The sequence below is a fragment of the Scyliorhinus torazame genome, chromosome 9, assembly GCF_047496885.1.
Source record: "Scyliorhinus torazame isolate Kashiwa2021f chromosome 9, sScyTor2.1, whole genome shotgun sequence".
Classification (NCBI taxonomy): Eukaryota; Metazoa; Chordata; class Chondrichthyes; order Carcharhiniformes; family Scyliorhinidae; genus Scyliorhinus; species Scyliorhinus torazame.
In genome coordinates, this window is record NC_092715.1 from 59,962,912 (window position 1) to 59,981,453 (window position 18,542).

The 18,542-nt window shown below is 46.9% G+C and overlaps 1 protein-coding gene across 2 annotated transcripts in view; it reads right to left on the reverse strand.

The window, feature by feature from the left end:
• The window catches only part of tent2 (terminal nucleotidyltransferase 2), a 159,502-nt gene that overhangs the window by 33,610 nt on the left and 107,350 nt on the right, over nucleotides 1–18,542 (reverse strand). For both annotated transcript variants that reach the window (XM_072515989.1, XM_072515990.1), the window contains one exon: nucleotides 12,596–12,675. In XM_072515989.1, coding sequence (XP_072372090.1) covers nucleotides 12,596–12,675 — 80 coding nt within the window. The remainder of the gene's footprint in view (nucleotides 1–12,595; nucleotides 12,676–18,542) is intronic.

Below are 18,542 nucleotides of genomic sequence, written 5' to 3' on the forward strand. Positions count from 1 at the left end.
GTCTACACCTCAAGTAATTTTGTAGACCTCAATCAGGTCTCCGCTCAGCCTCCATCTTTCCAACGCAAACAATCCAACTTTATTCAACCTCTCCTCGCGGCCAACACCCTCCAGACCAGGCAACATCCTGGTAAACCTTCTTTGTCCATAGCATCCATGTTCTTCTGGTAGTGTGGCAACCAGAATTGCACGCAATATTCCAAATGTGGCCAAACTAAAGTTTGAAACAACGGTAACATGACCTGCCAACTCTTGTACTCAATGCCCCGGCCGATGAAGGCAAGTATGCCATATGCCTTCTCGACCACCTTATCCCCCTGCATTGCCACTTTTATGAGACTATAGACCTGAATGCCCAGATTCCTCTATGTCAATGTTCCTAAGGGTTCTGCCATTTACTGCATAATTCACACTTGAAGTTGCTCTTCCTTAATGAATCACCTCATACTGAAAAGCTCCCTTCCAATGCTCTTATCTCATGTTGCCAAGCAAGTTCTTTATCCATCTAGCTAGCGCACTACGGGTCCCATGCAACATTACCTTTTGTACCAGTCTGCCATGAGGGACCTTGTCAAACACCTCACTAAAGTCCACGTAGACAACATCCACAGCCTGTCCCTCATCAATTGAATTTGTCACTTCCTCAAAAATCTCAATCAAGTTGATAAGACATGACCACTCCCGCTCAAAACCATGTTGCTGATCACGAACAAGTCCATTTGCTTCCAAATGTGAGTAAATCCTGTCTCTCAGTATCTTCTCCAACAGCTTCCCTACCACTGACGTCAGGCTCACCGGCCTATAATTACCTGGATTATCCTTGCTTCCCTTTTTAAACAAAGGAACCTTGCCTGTGGCCCAAAGATGATGCAAAGCTTTTTGAGACAAGATGGCGCCAGAGCGAGGCGACTCTCTGCGAGCTCTCCCCTACAGATCCACTTTTTACTTAACATATACTCGTTCTAATCTTTTAAAATTTAATTCTTACTAACCTCTCTCTTTTATCTTTTCTCACAGGCTTGAACATCTTCCGATGCCCGTGGAGACCTTTTGACCAGACCCGACCTCCATGACCTGGAAGTGGATCGGGCCCAAACCGGAAGTGAAGCCCCGAGCTCAATTTGGGGCCGACCAGGACCTCTGAGCTCCCAACCCAACCTAACAACCGACGCCAGCCCCCGGATCGTCCGTCCCCACCGCTCCCGACCCAACTCGACCCCGAGAGACCCGCCCAGCGACCCGACCCGGAGAGGCCCGCCCAGCAACCCAACCTACCTGGAGATGGAAGAAAGAAAAACCATCGTGGAGGCCTGACCGGGCCTACTTCAAGACCCGACCCCAGGAGCGCTCAGGGAGGGAACAGACCACGGGACCCAGCCCAATCTGTCTCAGGAAGCCCCTGCCCACGACCCAGGACCCCCGAAATGGCAGAGACCCTGCGTGAGGACCCGAACGTGCGGCAAGGTATTCCTGTGTCCGCAGAACGCCGGGACCCATCTGGATCGCAAACATGCCCCCCTAGCAACCCCTCTACCTCAACCAGCGCCCAGGACCCTGCCAGACGCTATCCCGGAAACGTAACCAGCGCCCTGGTCCCTGCCAGACGCAACCACCTACCTTCCACAAGGTCAGACTTCTCCCATCGGATCCCAGGATCATTCAGCCGCCGACCGTGGAAGCGAGGGAAACGCGGCGGTCAACAGGTTAGACTGAAGCAATGCGGTTTCAAGACCCCTCTCCCCAGCATACTCCTGGCAAACGTCCAAGCGATCGAAAACAAGCTGGATGAACTTAACGCCAGACTTACCTCTCAGAGGGAAGTAAGAGACTGCTGTGTGCTCTGTTTCACAGAGACATAGCTCACCCCCGCCTCACCGGACTGTGCCATACAACCTGAAAGCTGCTCAATTCACCGGGCAGACCGCACCGCGTCATCAGGCAAAGCGAAGGGTGGAGGGGTTTGCCTCTTCATCAACTCTTCCTGGTGCTTGGATGTGGTGACTCTGGCGATCTACTGCTCCCCAGACCTGGAATACCCGACTGTCAAGTGCCGCACATACTATCTTCCACGCGAGTTCACTTCAGCCATTATCACAGCGGTCTACATCCCACCCCAGGCAGAAGTGAGGAAGGTGCTGGACGAAGTGTACACAGTTATAAACAACTACAAAACAGAACACCCAGAGGCCTTGTTCATCGTGGCCGGAGACTTCAACAGAGCCAACCTCAAGAGTGTACTGTCAAAATTCCACCAGCACATCTCCTGTCCCACCAGAGGAGGCAACACCCTTGGCCACTGCTACTCAAAATTCAAGGGCGCCTACCGTTCCATCCCCCGACCGCACTTTGGGAAATCAGACCATAAGACGGTGCTCCTTCTCCCGGCATACAAGCAGAAACTCAAGCAGGAGAATCCAGCTAAGAAGGTCGTGCAGTGCTGGTCCGAGGAAACAGAAGAGCTCTTACGTGACTGCTTAGAGACAGTAGACTGGTCCATATTTAAGAACTCAGCGATCAACTTAAATGAGTATGCCACCACCGTCACAGACTTCATCAGCAAATGTGTGGACGACTGCGTGCCAAAGAAAGGAGTACGTACGTTCCCCAACCGGAAACCATGGCTCAATCGCAAGATTGACTCCCTACTGAAGGACAGATCTGAGGTGTTCAAGTCAGACAACCCTGACCTATACAAGAAATCCAGGTACGACCTCCGCAAAGCCATACGAGGTGCCAAGCTAGAATCACAGACGGACTCTCAGCGATTGTGGCAAGGACTAAACAACATAACGTGCTACAAAGCGAAGCCGAGCAGCATCTCCGGCAGCAGCGCACCCCTCCCCGATGAACTCAATGTATTCTATGCTCGGTTCGAGCAGGTAACCAACAATTCGCTGTTGAGTGCCCCAGCAGCCCATAACTCACCCAGACCAACCATCACAGCTTCCGAAGTCAGATCGGCCTTCCTGAAAGTGAACCCTTGGAAGGCGACAGGTCCGGACAGGATCGCTGATCGTGCACTCAGAGCCTGCGTGGACCAGCTGGCAGAGGTGTTCGCGGACATCTTTAATCTGTCCCCTGTGCACTCCGAAGTCCCCACCTTCTTCAAGACCACCATCATACCGGTGCCGAAGAAGAACCAGGTAACGTGCCTCAATGACTACCGTCCGGTGGCCCTGACATCAGTCGTAATGAAGTGCTTCGAGAGGTTGATCATGAAGCGCATCACCACGAGCCCGGTAGTGGCGGCTACCCTCAAAATCTGGGGGCAGTGGAGGCGGGGGGGTTGGGGCTCGGTGTAGACCCCAATACGGGGGAACCACCGATTTGTCCCAGGGAGAATAGATGGAGGGTTTTCAGGGTGGCACAGGGCAGGGATAAGAAGGTTGGGGGACCTGTTTGTGGACGGGAAGTTCGCGAGCCTGGGTGAGCTGGAGGAGAAGTATGGGCTCCCCCCGGGGAACACCTTTAGATACTTACAGGTAAGGGCGTTTGCCAGGCGGCAAGTGGTGGAATTCCCACGGCTGCTGCCACGCACAGTACAGGACAGGGTGCTCTCGGGGAGGGGGGGGGGTTGGAGTGGGGAAGATCTCCGAAACTTACCAGGTGATTCAGGAGGAGGCGGCGGCCTCGGTGGTGGAGTTGAAAGGTAAGTGGGAGGAGGAGTTGGGAGAGGAGATCGAAGAGGGGACGTGGGCAGATGACCTAGGGAAGGTGAACTCTTCCTCTTAGTGTGCGAGGCTCAGCCTCATTCAGTTTAAGGTGCTGCACAGAGCACACAAGACCGGGAAAAGGATGAGCCGGTTGTTTGGGGGTGAGGACAGGTGTGTTAGGTGCTCAGGGAGCCCAGCAAACCACACCCATATGTTCTGGGCATGCCCAGCACTGGAGGAAGAGCGTAGCGAGGACGGTGTCGAGGGTGGTAGGATCCAGGGTCAAACCGGGCTGGGGGCTCACAATATTTGGGGTTGCGGAGGAGCCGGGAGTGCAGGAGGTGAAAGAGGCCGGTATTCTGGCCTTTGCGTCCCTGGTAACCCGGCGAAAGATTAGAACATAGAACATTACAGCGCAGTACAGGCCCTTCGGCCCTCGATGTTGCGCCGACCTGTGAAACCACGCTAAAGTCCATCTACACTATTCCCTTATCATCCATATGTTTATCCAATGACCATTTAAATGCCCTGAATGTTGGCGAGTCCACTAATGTTTAGGCAGGGCATTCCACGCCCTTACTACTCTCTGAGTAAAGAACCTACCTCTGACATCTGTCCTATATCTATCTCACCTCAATTTAAAGCTATGTCCCCTCGTGCTAGACATCACCATCCGAGGAAAAAGGCTTTCACTGTCCACCATATCTAATCCACTGATCATCCTGTATGCCTCAATTAAGTCACCTCTTAACCTTCTTCTCTCTAACGAAAACAGCCTCAAGTCCCTCAGCCTTCCCTCATAAGATCTTCCCTCCATAACAGACAACATCCTGGTAAATCTCCTCTGCACCCTTTCCAATGCTTCTACATCCTTCCTATAATGTGGCGACCAGAATTGCACACAATACTCCAAATGCGGCCGCACCAGGGTTTTGTACAGCTGCAACATGACCTCATGGCTCCGAAACTCAACCCCTCGACCAATAAAAGCTAACACACCGTACGCCTTCTTAACAACCCTCTCAACCTGGGTAGCAACGTTCAGGGATCTATGTACATGGACACCGAGATCTCTCTGCTCATCCACACTGACAAGAATCTTACCATTAGCCCAGTACTCTGTCTTCCTGTTATTCCTTCCAAAATGAATCACCTCGCACTTTTCTGCATTAAACTCCATTTGCCACCTCTCAGCCCAGCTCTGCAGCTTATCTATGTCCCTCTGTAACTTGCAACATCCTTCCGCACTGTCCACAACTCCACCGACTTTAGAGTCATCTGCAAATTTACTCACCCATCCTTCTACGCCCTCCTCCAGGTCATTTATAAAAATGACAAACAGCAGTGGCCCCAAAACAGATCCTTGGGATACACCACTAGTAACTGGACTCCAGGCTGAACATTTCCCATCAACCACCACCCTTTGTCTTCTTCCAGCTAGCCAATTTCTGATCCAAACAGCTAAATCACCCTGAATCCCATGCCTCCGTATTTTCTGCAATAGCCTACCGTGGGGAACCTTATTAAACGCTTTACTGAAATCCATATACATCACATCAACTGCTTTACCCTCGTCCACCTATTTGGTCACCTTCTCAAAGAACTCAATAAGGTTTGTGAGGCACGACCTACCCTTCACAAAACCGTGTTGACTATCTCTAATCAAATTATTCCTTTCCAGATAATTGTACATCCTATCTCTTGTAAACCTTTCCAAGACTTTGCCCACAACAGAAGGCTCACTGGTCTATAGTTACCGGGGTTGTCTCTACTCCCCTTCTTGAACAAGGGGACAACATTTGCTATCCTCCAGTCTTCTGGCACTATTCCTGTAGACAATGATGACATAAAGATCAAAGCCAAAGGCTCAGCAATCTCCTCCCTAGCTTCCCAGAGAATCCTAGGATAAATCCCATCCGGCCCAGGGGACTTATCTATTTTCACACTTTCCAGAATTGCTAACACCTCCTCCTTTTAAACCTCCAGCTCTTCTAGTCTAGTAGCCTGTATCTCTGTATTCTCCTCGACAACATTGTCTTTTTCCTGTGTGAATACTGACAAAAAATATGCATTTAGCACTTCTCCTACCTAGTCGGATTCCACGCACAACTTCCCAGAAGCCACGTGCTTCTTGGTGCTCAGGCCAGAGAGGCCGGCAAAGCTATTCAACGTGAATTGGTCCACTTAACGAGGCCTCAAAGGCTTCTCGTCGCAAATGAAGGCTCGCCAGCTGATTCGCCGGCACCGACTCATCAGCCCCCCCCCCCCCTCCCCCCGCGCTAACAAGGTCGAGCTGCACTTGCTCAGCCTACTTCAGCCAGCCTGCAACAATGACACCGAGGAGACCAGCCCCAAGAGTTGTGAACACAGATTTGGGGAGGCTGGTAGACACTGTGGAGGCCAGGAGGGTCAGCTATAGTGCAGCCAGTTCCACCTGGGACGAGGTGGCGGCGGCAGTGAGCACTGGGAGTGTGACCAGGAGGACTGGCCTCCAGTGCAGGAAGGTCAATGACCTACACCGGGCAGCACGAGTGAGTAGACACTTCCACCCCCCCCCCCTCCACCCCGGCCCAGGTGCAAACAGGAACCCCTAGGTGGGTCAACTGTTGGAGGTCTGTTGGATCCCAGGAACCAGCTGTGTCCCAGCCTGATGCTGAGCCTTTGGAAGAGGTCATCATGAGCTGATGGAGATGGTTGGGTGCAGCCGGGACATTCAGAGGGGGATGTCACAGGATCGCAGAATACTAGTGCAGAAGAGACCCTTCGGCCCATCGAGTCTGCACCAATGCGTGAAAGGCCCTGACCTGCCCACCTAATCCCATTTGCCAGCATTTGGCCCATAGCCTTGAACAGAATGTCAGCATCACTCCAGGTTCTTCAGTGGAAAGATGCGAGGCCCCCCAAGCGTTGAATCCTGGATCAACGATATGGCAGGGTTTATTAAATTGGAGAGGGTGAAATTTGCCTGAAGGGGATCGGTACAAGGGTTCTTCAGGCGGTGGGAACCGTTCTTGGACTTCCTGGCAGAACGGTAGACAATGGACAGCAGCAGCAGCAACCCGGGGGGGGGGGGGGGGGGGGGGGGGGGGGGGGGGGGGGTTCTATTTTATTTTTGTTTGTTTACACTGGGAGATCTGAGGGGGTGTATATATTTGCTGTTTGCTTTGTGTTAATTCGGGGTGTTAATTTATTATTTATGTATAGGGGGAGGGGGGGCATAGGGGTTGTATTACTTTGTTCTGTATTTAATTCTATTGGGTTCCTTTTTCATTCTGTTGTTGATATTTTGTGAAAACCTCGATAAAAACTATTTAAAAAAAAAAGAATTGGATGCCATCGAACATTAAGAGGGGAGGGGGTACTGATTTGAGGGGGGGGGGGTTGAGCTCATTGTTTATGGGATGGCCATTGATTTTCTTTTGGTCTTTTTGTTTTACTTGGAAGGTATGGGTGATGCTTGGGTTGCTATATTGAAGGGAATGCTGTTTGGGGGATTTATTCTGTATTTTGATATTGTTGGTTTTCTTTTGTGTGTTTGATGAAAATGTGGAAAATGAGGAGAATTTTTTTAAATGTTAAGTTGGGGTGCTTGCTTGGTTTAAAGTTTGCTTTTGCTTAAAATAAATATTATCTTGTGGAAAAAAAAGAAGAAAAAAAAAGAGATCATGAAGCGCATCACCTCCATACTCCCAGAATGCCTTGATCCACTGCAATTCACATACCATCGCAACCGGTCCACAGCAGACGCCATTTCCCTGGCCCTACACTCATCCCTAGAGCATCTCGACAACAAGGACTCCTACATCAGACTCCTATTTATTGACTACAGCTCCACCTTCAACACCATAATCCCAGCCAAGCTCATATCAAAGCTCCAAAACCTAAAACTTGGCTCCCCACTCTGAAATGAAATTAAATGAAAATCGCTTATTGTCACAAGTAGGCTTCAATGAAGTTACTGTGATATTTGGGGTTGCAGAAGAGCCGGGAGTGCAGGAGGCGAGAGAGGCTGATGTCTTGGCCTTTGCGTCTCTAGTAGTCCGGTGAAGGATATTGCTTATGTGGAAGGAAGCCAAACCCCCGGGCGTGGAGACCTGGATAAACGACATGGCAGGGTTTATAAAACTAGAACGGATAAAGTTCGCACTAAGGGGTTCGGCTCAAGGGTTCACCAGGTGGTGGCAACCGTTCATTAACTACCTCGCAGAACGATAAAGCAAATGGGAAGGTAACAGCAGCAACCCAGGTGGGAGGGCTCAGGTGGGTCCTCAGGGGTGTTTTTGTAAAGATATTGGTACTTGGTTATGTATATTGGATTGCTGATTTTATTATTTGGGAGAGCTATTATTTTTGTTATGGCAGTTGCCATTTAGTTTATATATTATTTATTTATTTGTTAAAAACGGTCACTGTTATTTATATTGTTTTACTGTTGTAAAAAGGGGAAAAACCTTTGTACGGTTTTGTTTGGCCGAAAAATTTGAATAAAATATATTTTTTAAAAATGAAGTTACTGTGAAAAGAGCAGCACGGTAGCATTGTGGATAGCACAATTGCTTCACAGCTCCAGGGTCCCAGGTTCGATTCCGGCTTGGGTCACTGTCTGTGTAGAGTCTGCACGTTCTCCCCGTGTGCGCGTGGTTTTCCTCCGGGTGCTCCGGTTTCCTCCCACAGTCCAAAGATGTGCAGGTTAGGTGGATTGGCCATGATAAATTTCCCTTGGTGTCCAAAATTGCCCTTGGTGTTGGGTGGGGTTACTGAGTTATGGGGATAGGGTGGAGGTATTGACCTTGGGTAGGGTGCTCTTTCCAAGAGCCGGTGCAGACTCGATGGGCCGAATGGCCTCCTTCTGCACTGTAAATTCTATAAGCCCCTTGTCGCCACATTCCGGCGCCTGTTCGGGGAGGCTGTTATGGGAAGTGAACCGTGCTGCTGGTCTGCCTTGGTCTGCTTTCAAAGCCAGTGATTTAGCCGAGTGTGCTAAACAGCCCCTACTTATTCTTTCAAACTTGACTTAGTGAGACCATGAGCTTGGGCACATGGGTTGGGGGTCAGAAACACAAGAACAAGAAACAAAGAAATGTACAGCACAGGAACAGGCCCATCGGCCCTCCAAGCCCTTGCCGACCATGCTGCCCGACTAAACTACAATCTTCTACACTTCCTGGGTCCGTATCCCTCTATTCCTAACCTATTCATGTATTTGTCAAGATGCCCCTTAAATGTCACTATCGTCCCTGCTTCCACCACCTCCTCCGGTAGCGGGTTCCAGGCACCCACTACCCTCGGTGTAAAAAACTTGCCTCGTACATCTACTCTAAACCTTGCCCCTCTCACCTTAAACCTATGCCCCCTAGTAATTGACCCCTCTACCCTGGGGGAAAGCCTCTGACTATCCACTGTCTATGCCCCTCAATTTTGTAGACCTCTATCAGGTCGCCCCTCAACCTCCGTCGTTCCAGTGAGAACAAACAGAGTTTATTCAACCGCTCCTCATAGCTAATGTCCTCCATACCAGGCAACATTCTAGTAAATCTCTTCTGCACCCCCTCTAAAGCCTCCACATCCTTCTGGTAGCGTGGCGACCAGAATTGAACACTATACTCCAAGTGTGGCCTAACTAAGGTTCTATACAGCTGCAACATGACTTGCCAATTCTTATACTCAATGCCCCGGCCAATGAAGGCAAGCATGCTGTATGCGTTCTTGACTACCTTCTCCACCTGTGTTGCCCCTTTCAGTGACCTGTACTCCTAGATCTCTGACTTTCAATACTCTTGAGGGTTCTACCATTCACTGTATATTCCCTACCTGCATTAGACCTTCCAAAATGCATTCCCTCACATTTGTCCGGATTAAACTCCATCTGCCATCTCTCCGCCCAAGTCTCCAGACAATCTAAATCCTGCTGTATCCTCAGACAGTCCTCATCGCTATCCGCAATTCCACTAACCTTTGTGTCGTCTGCAAACTTACTAATCAGACCAGTTACATTTTCCTCCAAATCGTTTATATATACTACAAAGAGCAAAGGTCCCAGCACTGATCCCTGCGGAACACCACTGGTCACAGCCCTCCAATTAGAAAAGCATCCTTCCATTGCTACTCTCTGCCTTCTATGACCTAGCCAGTTCTGTATCCACCTTGCCAGCTTAACCCTGATCCCGTGTGACTTCACCTTTTGTAATAGTCTACCATGAGGGGCCTTGTCAAAGGCCTTACTGAAGTCCATATAGACAACATCCACTGCCCTACCTGCATCAATCATCTTAGTGACCTCCTCGGGAAAACTCTATCAAGTTAGTGAGACACGACCTCCCCTTCACAAAACCGTGCTGCCTCTCACTAATACGTCCATTTGCTTCTAAATGGGAGTAGATCCTGTCTCGAAGAATTCTCTCCAGTAATTTCCCTACCACTGTAGTAAGGCTCACCGGCCTGTAGTTCCCTGGATTATCCTTACTACCCTTCTTAAACAGAGGAACAACATTGGCTATTCTCCAGTCCTCCGGGACATCACCTGAAGACAGTGAGTATCCAAAGATTTCTGTCAAGGCCTCAGCAATTTCCTCTCCAGCCTCCTTCAGTATTCTGGGGTGAGGAGTCAGGGTTAAGCAGGACTGCAGAAAGAAATCAAAGTCCCCACATTGATCATGCTGCAAAGCACCAAACTTTCAGTGCAGCTATAATTTTATTTGGATTCTTTCAGATTTTAGTCTTTTTTTAAACAAAGTGTTTTACACGCTTCTACAGGACTACTACTTTTGCATTCTTTAGTTCCCGCTTATCTCAATCTTCACTCTTACTGAGTGCATTTAAAACTCAGTTAAGCAAAAATCATTAGATTAATATAAAAATATCAATAGCAGTGAAAAAAGTCAATAGAAAATCTTTCAATTGCCTTCTGCTATAGCTGTGTAGCAGTTTCATAATTTACTGAGTGGGACAGTGGCAGTTGACAGTGACATGAGGAAACTGATATGTGACCCAGGGGATGTACAGTGCAAACAGACATTTGAGTGAAATGTGTTTTAATAAAGAATGTTACAAGTTTGTGCCTACAAATCCCCGATCTGGAAAAAGTGCTCAGGCTTGCACTGAAAGGAGAGAAAAACTGTTTGCAGTTAACAGTCTCAAGATGGATCAGGAGCAGAAAATGAAAACGACCTAGGAGTAAATAACTGGATGCCCGTTCGATTCACAATACAAAAAGGAAATAATGACATAGGAATATCCAAAATAGGAGTATGAATAGATCACTAGGTCCTTCAAGCCTGTCTGTCAATCAATAAAATCATAATTGATAAGTGAACTCTACTTTCCACGCAATTCTCACAGTTTGATTCCTTTAATATCTAAAAACGTATCGATCGCTGACTTCAATATACTCATTCACAGTTTTTTGGGGTATGAAATTCCTTTGTATGAAGAAACTTCCCTTTATCTCAGTCTAAAATAGCTGACCCATTGACCCAAATCATTTGGTCTCTGGATAGTTGGAGACCGAATGGATCCCGAAGATGCTCTGCGGCCTCTCGGAATTCCCAATGCAATTCCTCCATGGGAACTGCCCCAGATGTTTGAACTTCTGATGGACAATCCCCCTGCTCCCAAGACGCTCTGGAAAAATCTTCAACTCTTTAGTTAAGAATCAGAGACTTCAGATGGTTCTTGCTTCTTATCTTGATAGTTACCAGGAAATGTTAGGAAAAAACCTAATCTTAACACCCGAGTACCTATACAACTGATCCCCCTCCCCTGCAATCACTCAAACTGAACCCTCTACAGCTACCCACTGTGACTCACTCGAACCCCCAACTGGCCCCCTTACCCCCAACTTGAACTGACTACCCCACCACTCAATTGGACCATCCCGACTCATCTACCTACTTGACACTTTATCCTAACTCCCTAGCCGATTTCAAAGCATCTTTGGCACATTTAAACGCCACTTACCATAATATGGCAGCTGGTTCTGGAAAAAAAGGGGTGCAGTTTCTAGGTGGATTCTCCAAGCTGCTCCCTACAAGGTTTGCTGCATTGGCTTGAATGTGAATGATCCTCCATCAGAAGATTGGTGGAAAAGTGCACATTTTATTTGTCTGATCAGGGCTTCTTACTTCCAAGACAGAAGCCCTGATTTCCAGACTGCCCAGCTAAGGAAACTTCCTCACCAATCTGGCAATTTCTGGGTAAGGCACTGAATTTAATCCCTTTACAAAGTAGCTTCATAATTTCCACCATTGATCTTTTCATCCACCTTTCGTTGTACTGCCCAATTCCTAATCTTCCTGGAAAATCATACGGACTTGAAATGTTAAGTCTATTTCTCTCTTCACTGATGCTGCCAGACCTGCTGAGTTTTTCAAGCATCTTATATTTCAGTCCTAATCTTCCTTGTTCTCCAAGGACTGATAGACATTTGCCTCCCAGGTTTGTTTCAATTTCTTCAGTCCAGTTTCTGTTCTGCCCAAAGCTGAAAACACCAAGTGGTTTGAAACCTTTCTGTATAATAGTTTTTAGTAATGTAAATTGGTCTTATTCAGCAGCTAATACCCTGAAGATAGTCATAAGTACTTTGTTTTGTATGGATTGGTTCTAATATAACTGGAAGCAGCTACTGACTTTTTATTCACACCTGCTTATTTACTGTGTAGTGAAAATTTAGCACATTAAATAGACATCCAGTGGTCATTAAAGGTGCTATATAAATCCACATCTATCATTTCTCCAAAGCACTTGTTCCCTGATTTTGGATTAAGAATGATTATATTTTGATGGTAGCCTTACATAGAAGAAGTTATGCTTTATATTTATTTGTTTCAGAATTTGAATAGGTCCAACATATTCCATTAAGATGAAATCATCATCGTTTTAATCTTAAAATAAATTGTATGTATATAATGTATATTAAAAAAATTCCCAATCTTTTTAGATTTTACCTGGATAAACTCCTTTTTGATCATGTCAAACTTGCATTTTTCATGGACAGCTCGAGCTGTGTTTGTTCTGTCAAAAGGTTCTGCAATGTCAAAAAATAGACACTGAGCCGAACACATTATTTCATTGTTTTACAAACACTTTTTGCATAGACAGGCATAAACAAATGATCTGGAACAAGAGCCATGGCCTTAATGTCCTTGAAAAGATAAAACAAAACGGACAGAGATGACTTGAGCTTTGCTGCTACCAGAAACTGTGTGTAATTAAGACCTTCTTTTAGAACAAACTAATTCATTAGATGCCCTGGAAACATCAAGATCTAGCTTTACGGCACAGCTGGAACTGATCATTATTGGATTTGATTATTGTCACGTGTACCAAGGTACAGTGGAAAGTATTTTTCTGCAAGCAGCTCAAACAGATCATTAGAAAGAAAATAAAAGGAAAATACATAAGTGCAACTTGCCATGATTCTGAACAACATTCTCAACACACAACTACCACATTACTGACTATGATACAGATCACTTTATGGTGCGCTGGACCGGGGTTAGGATGCAACCCTTGAAGCTTTTTAATTCAAAGCAGAAATCAATAATCAGCAATAATGCATACCCAGATAAAAAACAACAGTTTCTCGACTCGATTGAACAGATGCGCGCTCCAGCATTTCCACAGTGCAGAGGTGAAACGGTACAACTGCACTCTTAACATTTGGGAAGCAAGAGTGAAAAAAATGCTAACTGGTTCGAGGTCAACATTACAGTGATGGAACCAGTCATTGAAGCCAAACGGTCCACTCTCATTAATTACAAGAGTTCAGAGCGGGATGACTCTGGATGCACCAAGAGCCACTCAAAGGTCCAACAGACTGCTAGGCAGGATGTCAATGACTGCTGTGCCAGAATATTGAGAAGTTATGACATAGGGAGTGCTTGGGTCATATATGAAGGCAACAGGGTCATCAGCAAAGAAAAATTCTCTATTGAAGACAAAGACAGTGGAGGTCATTACTGACTGCAGTAAACAGTTGGAGAGATGGGTGGAGCACTACCTTGAGTTGTGCTCCACAGAGAACGATGAAGCTCTAGATACCACAGAAAGCCTGTCATGTCAGAGTTGGACATCGAACACAGTAGAAATTTAGCAAAGCTGTTGACTCACTTGCCATGAGCAAAGTTCCAGGTGCTGCTGCTATCCTGACGGAGCTCAGCAAGTGTGGGAAATCAGCACTTCCGCAGCATTTCCACAAATTTCTGTCTCTTCTAGTGAATGGGCAGTGCCCCAAGATGTGTGTGATGCAAATATTGAGATACTATACAAGAACAAGGGCAACCTTAGCAAATAGAACAATTATTGCGGCATCTCCCTGCTGAGCATTATGGGAAATGTCTGCCATATTGTTGTAGCCCTGGCCCTAAGCATTCTGGGAAATATAGCCAAGTAACAAGGGACACTATAGCCTGATGGATATTCGTAAAGGCACCAGCAAAATGAAGCCACCAGTAAAACCTGGTGTTAAAAAGACTAACTCTGTATCAGCATAAGCTGCATAAACAGTGGGAGTCTGCAATGAAGAACACTATGAAGTCAGGGAATGAGCACAGGAGCTGATTGGACAAAGACGGTTTCTGTGCCTTGGACAGAGAATGATTGAATGCAGTCCCGTATGTTGTGTTCCTGTGAAGAAATACAACCTGAGTGAGTCACGACGAACATTTGTGACTCAAAGTCATTGATTGATTAGTGTTATCCTGTGAGTGTATGACTAGAAGCATGAGGTCAATCTCTGTAAAATCTGTATATGAAAGAGAGACAAAGAGATTATCAGTGTAACCTTGAGGAACAACATCGCACAAGAAAGAAGCATCAAGACTCCAGCTCGAGGACTGAGTCCAATTCCCACTTGTGCCTGCCAAGTGCAATTGGGTAGTGATATCCTCTAAAGATGTTCGATACGGATGAACAGTTTAACATATACTTGTGAACTTGTTGTGGTTGCAAAGGAAGGTAGAATCCTTTGTGTTTTCAATGCAGTGCATGATTTGAATTATATTAAATAAAGATGTGATTTGATTTTAAAGATAAAGTTGTGTCCATCCAATTGAATTGGATTTCTTTTTTGTCACGTGTACTGAGGTACAGTGAAAAGAATTGTTCTGTGTGCAATACAGACAGATCATTCCAGAGATGAAAAAAAACATAGGGCATACATAAATACAAAATGTACATACACTAAATACACAGGGATCGGGTGAAGCATACAGGAGTGCAGTACTACTCAGTAGAGAAGATTTGTGAAGAGGTCAGTTCAGTCCATAGAAGAGTCATTTAGGGGTCTGGTAACAGCAGGGAAGCTGTTTTTGAATCGGTTAGTGCGTGTTCTCAGACTTTTATATCTCCCGATGGAAGAATTGGAAGAGTGAATAAGCCAGAAGGGAGGGGTCTTTGATTATTCTGCCCGCTTTCCCAAGGCAGCGGGAGGTGTAGACAGAGTCAATGGGTGGAAGATGGTTCGCTTGATGGAGTGGGCTGTGTTCACGACTCTGTAGTTTCTCACGGTCTTGGGCTGAGCAGTTGCCATTCCAGGCTATGATGCAGCCAGATAGGATGCTTTCTATGGTGCATCTGTAAAAATTGGTAAGTCAATGTGGACATGCCGAATTTCCTTAGTTTCCTGAGAAAGTACAGATGCCGTTGTGCTTTCTTGGTTGTAGCGTCGACATGGGTGGACCAGGACAAATTGTTGATGTGAACACCTCGATTTGACGCTGTCAACCATCTCCACCTCAGCACCATTGATGCAGACAGGGGTGTGTACGATACTTTGCTTCCTGAAGTCAATGACCAGCTCCTTAGCTTTGCTGACATTGAGGGAGAGATTGTTGTCGTTACGCCACTCCACAGAGTTCTCCATCTCCCTCCTGTATTCTGACTCATCTTTGTTCGAGATCCGACCCACCACGTTCGTGTCATAAGCAAACGTGTAGATGGAGTTGGAGCCCAATTTTGCCACACAGTTGTGTGCGTCTATAGGGAGTATAGTAGGGGGCTAAGGACGCAGCCTTGCGGGGCCCCAGTATTGAGGACTATTGTGGAGGTGTTGTTGTTTATCCTTACTGATTGTGGTCTATGGGTCAGAAAGTCGAGGATCCAGTTGCAGAGTGAAGAGCCAAGTCCTAGGTTTTGGAGCTTTGATATGAGCTTGGCTGGGATTATGGTGTTGAAGGCAGAGCTAAAGTCAATGAATTGGAGTTTGACGTAGGAGTCCTTGTTGTCGAGATGCTCCAGGGATGAGGGTAGGGCCAGGGAGATGGCGTCTGCTGTGGACCCGTTGTGGCAGTACGCGAATTGCAGTGGATCTAGGCATTCCGGGAGTATGCAGTTAATATGCCTCATGACCAACCTCTCAAAGCACTTCATAATGATCAACGTCAAGGCCTGGTTCTTCTTTGGCGCCGATTGACTGGAGCGAGGCTCTTGGTCAACACTGCCCTTGTGAGACTGCAGATCTTGGCTAAAAACATCTAGTATAGCTTCGGACTGGAAGATTACAATCAACATAATCTTCTCAGTTCAGCAATTGTAAGGGAAATGCCATGAACAAAGGAGGCCACTTCATATTGCTTTATCAATCTCACCAATGCATTTGACCATGTGAGCAGAGACAATCTATTGAAGCATTTGAAGAAAATTGGCAGCCCACTGAAGCTCTTCAGTGTAATTTCCTCTTTCCATGAGGGCATGAAAGGTAAAATCAGCTATGATGGGCAACATTGGAACCCTTGAGATGCACAGTCCAGTCAAATAGGGTTTTGTCCTGGCACCGGCACACTTTGCAATATTCTTTCCTTTGCTCTGTCATATGCCTTCGGATCATCTACTACTTACCAACCAGAACTGATCCTTCCCGAGATCCAAGACAAAAGTGCAGCAAGTCCTAATCAGAGTTGCTCTACATCAATGATGCCGCACCAATATTCCATACCGAGGAACACCTTCAGTGGCCAATGGACAAACTCCCTCATGTCTGTAAAGAGTGTGACGTTTGCATCACATCAAGACGACAAATGCCTTGGTCCAGGATGTTGCTATATCAGTTTTGGCAATGTGATTCTGGGGGTTATTGACAGCTTCACATATCTAGGCTCCACACTCACCAGCTTTCTGCTACCTGATGCTAAAATAAACACACGCATCAAAAAAGCTGCAGCCAGTATGTCCAAGCTGAGCGAGAGTGCTTTGAATAACAGCAACCTAAGAACACAATACGAAGTCTTACAACACCAGGTTAAAGTCCAATAGGTTTGTTTCGATGTCACTAGCTTTCGGAGCGCTGCTCCTTCCTCAGGTGAATGAAGAGGTCTGTTCCAGAAACACATATATAGACAAATTCAAAGATGCCAAACAATGCTAGGAATGCGACCATTAGCAGGTGATTAAATCCTTACAGATCCAGAGATGGGGTAACCCCAGGTTAAAGAGGTGTGAATTGTATCAAGCCAGGACAGTTGGTAGGATTTTGCAGGCCATTTGGTGGGGGATGAATGTAATGAGACGTGAATCCCAGGTCCCGGTTGAGGCCGCACTCATGTGTGCGGAACTTGGCTATAAGTTTCTGCTCGGCGATTCTGCGTTGTCGCGGGTCCTGAAGGCCGCCTTGGAGAACGCTTGCCCGGCGATCAGAGGCTGAATGCCCTTGACTGCTGAAGTGTTCCCCGACTGGAAGGGAACATTCCTGCCTGGTGATTGTTGCGCGATGTCCTTCATTCGTTGTCGCAGCGTCTGCATGGTCTCGCCAATGTACCACGCTTCGGGACATCCTTTCCTGCAGCGTATGAGGTAGACAACGTTGGCAGAGTCACACGAGTATGTACCGCGTACCTGGTGGGTGGTGTTCTCACGTGTAATAGTGGTATCCATGTCGATGATCTGGCACGTCTTGCAGAGATTGCCATGACAGGGTTGTGTGGTGTCGTGGTCACTGTTCTGAAGACTGGGTAGTTTGCTGCAAACAATGGTTCGTTTGAGGTTGCGCGGTTGTTTGAAGGCAAGTAGTGGGGGTGTGGGGATGACCTTGGCAAGATGTTCATCGTCATCAATGACGTGTTGAAGGCTGTGAAGACGACGACGTAGTTTCTCCGCTCCGGGGAACACAAGAACACAAACATAAGAACACAAAACAGAGTCTGCCAAGCCTGTGTTCTCAGCACACTCTGCTACAGTAGGGAAGCCTGGACAACATGTGTTCGGCAGAAGGAACGGCTGAACAGTTTCCACCATCGCTGTCTCAGACATACCCTCAGCATTTCTTAGCATGACAATGTCACCAACTCAGAGGTGCAGGAGTGTGCTAATTCCATCAGCATATACTCATTGCTAAGCCAACGATATCTGTGCTGGTTCGGCCACATTCATCAGATGGATCTTGGCTATCTGCCCAAAGACCTTCTGCAGAGGGAACTGGCCATTTGGTCATGACCTCCTGAGCTTCCATACCTCTGCTACAAGGATGCCTGCAAACGAGATACAAAGATGGTGGATATTGACCCTGAAAACTGGGAGACAGTCGCTGACAGCCAAGTCCTCTGATGGCTGGCTGTTTGGAAGGGCATTAGAAGAGGCAAAGAGAAATAAAAAGCTAAGCTTGTCAAGAAGAAAGCCCAGAGAAAAAAAAAAGCCCAGAGAAAAAAAAATAAAAAGAGGCCAACGAACCTTGCACCTTCTCAGCCCACTATCTTCCTCTGCAGCAAATGACTACCATGCCAGAGTGGGGCATCTGAGCCACACCAAGTGATGCTGAACACAGCTGACCACCACAGTGCAAATCATTGTCTTATGAAACAGAAGGCTGCTATTATGAACAAGTTTTCTTAATTTTGATGGAACCTACATCAAACATTGTTGAGAGACATTAACTTAGTTTCAAAATTCACACCCTCTTTT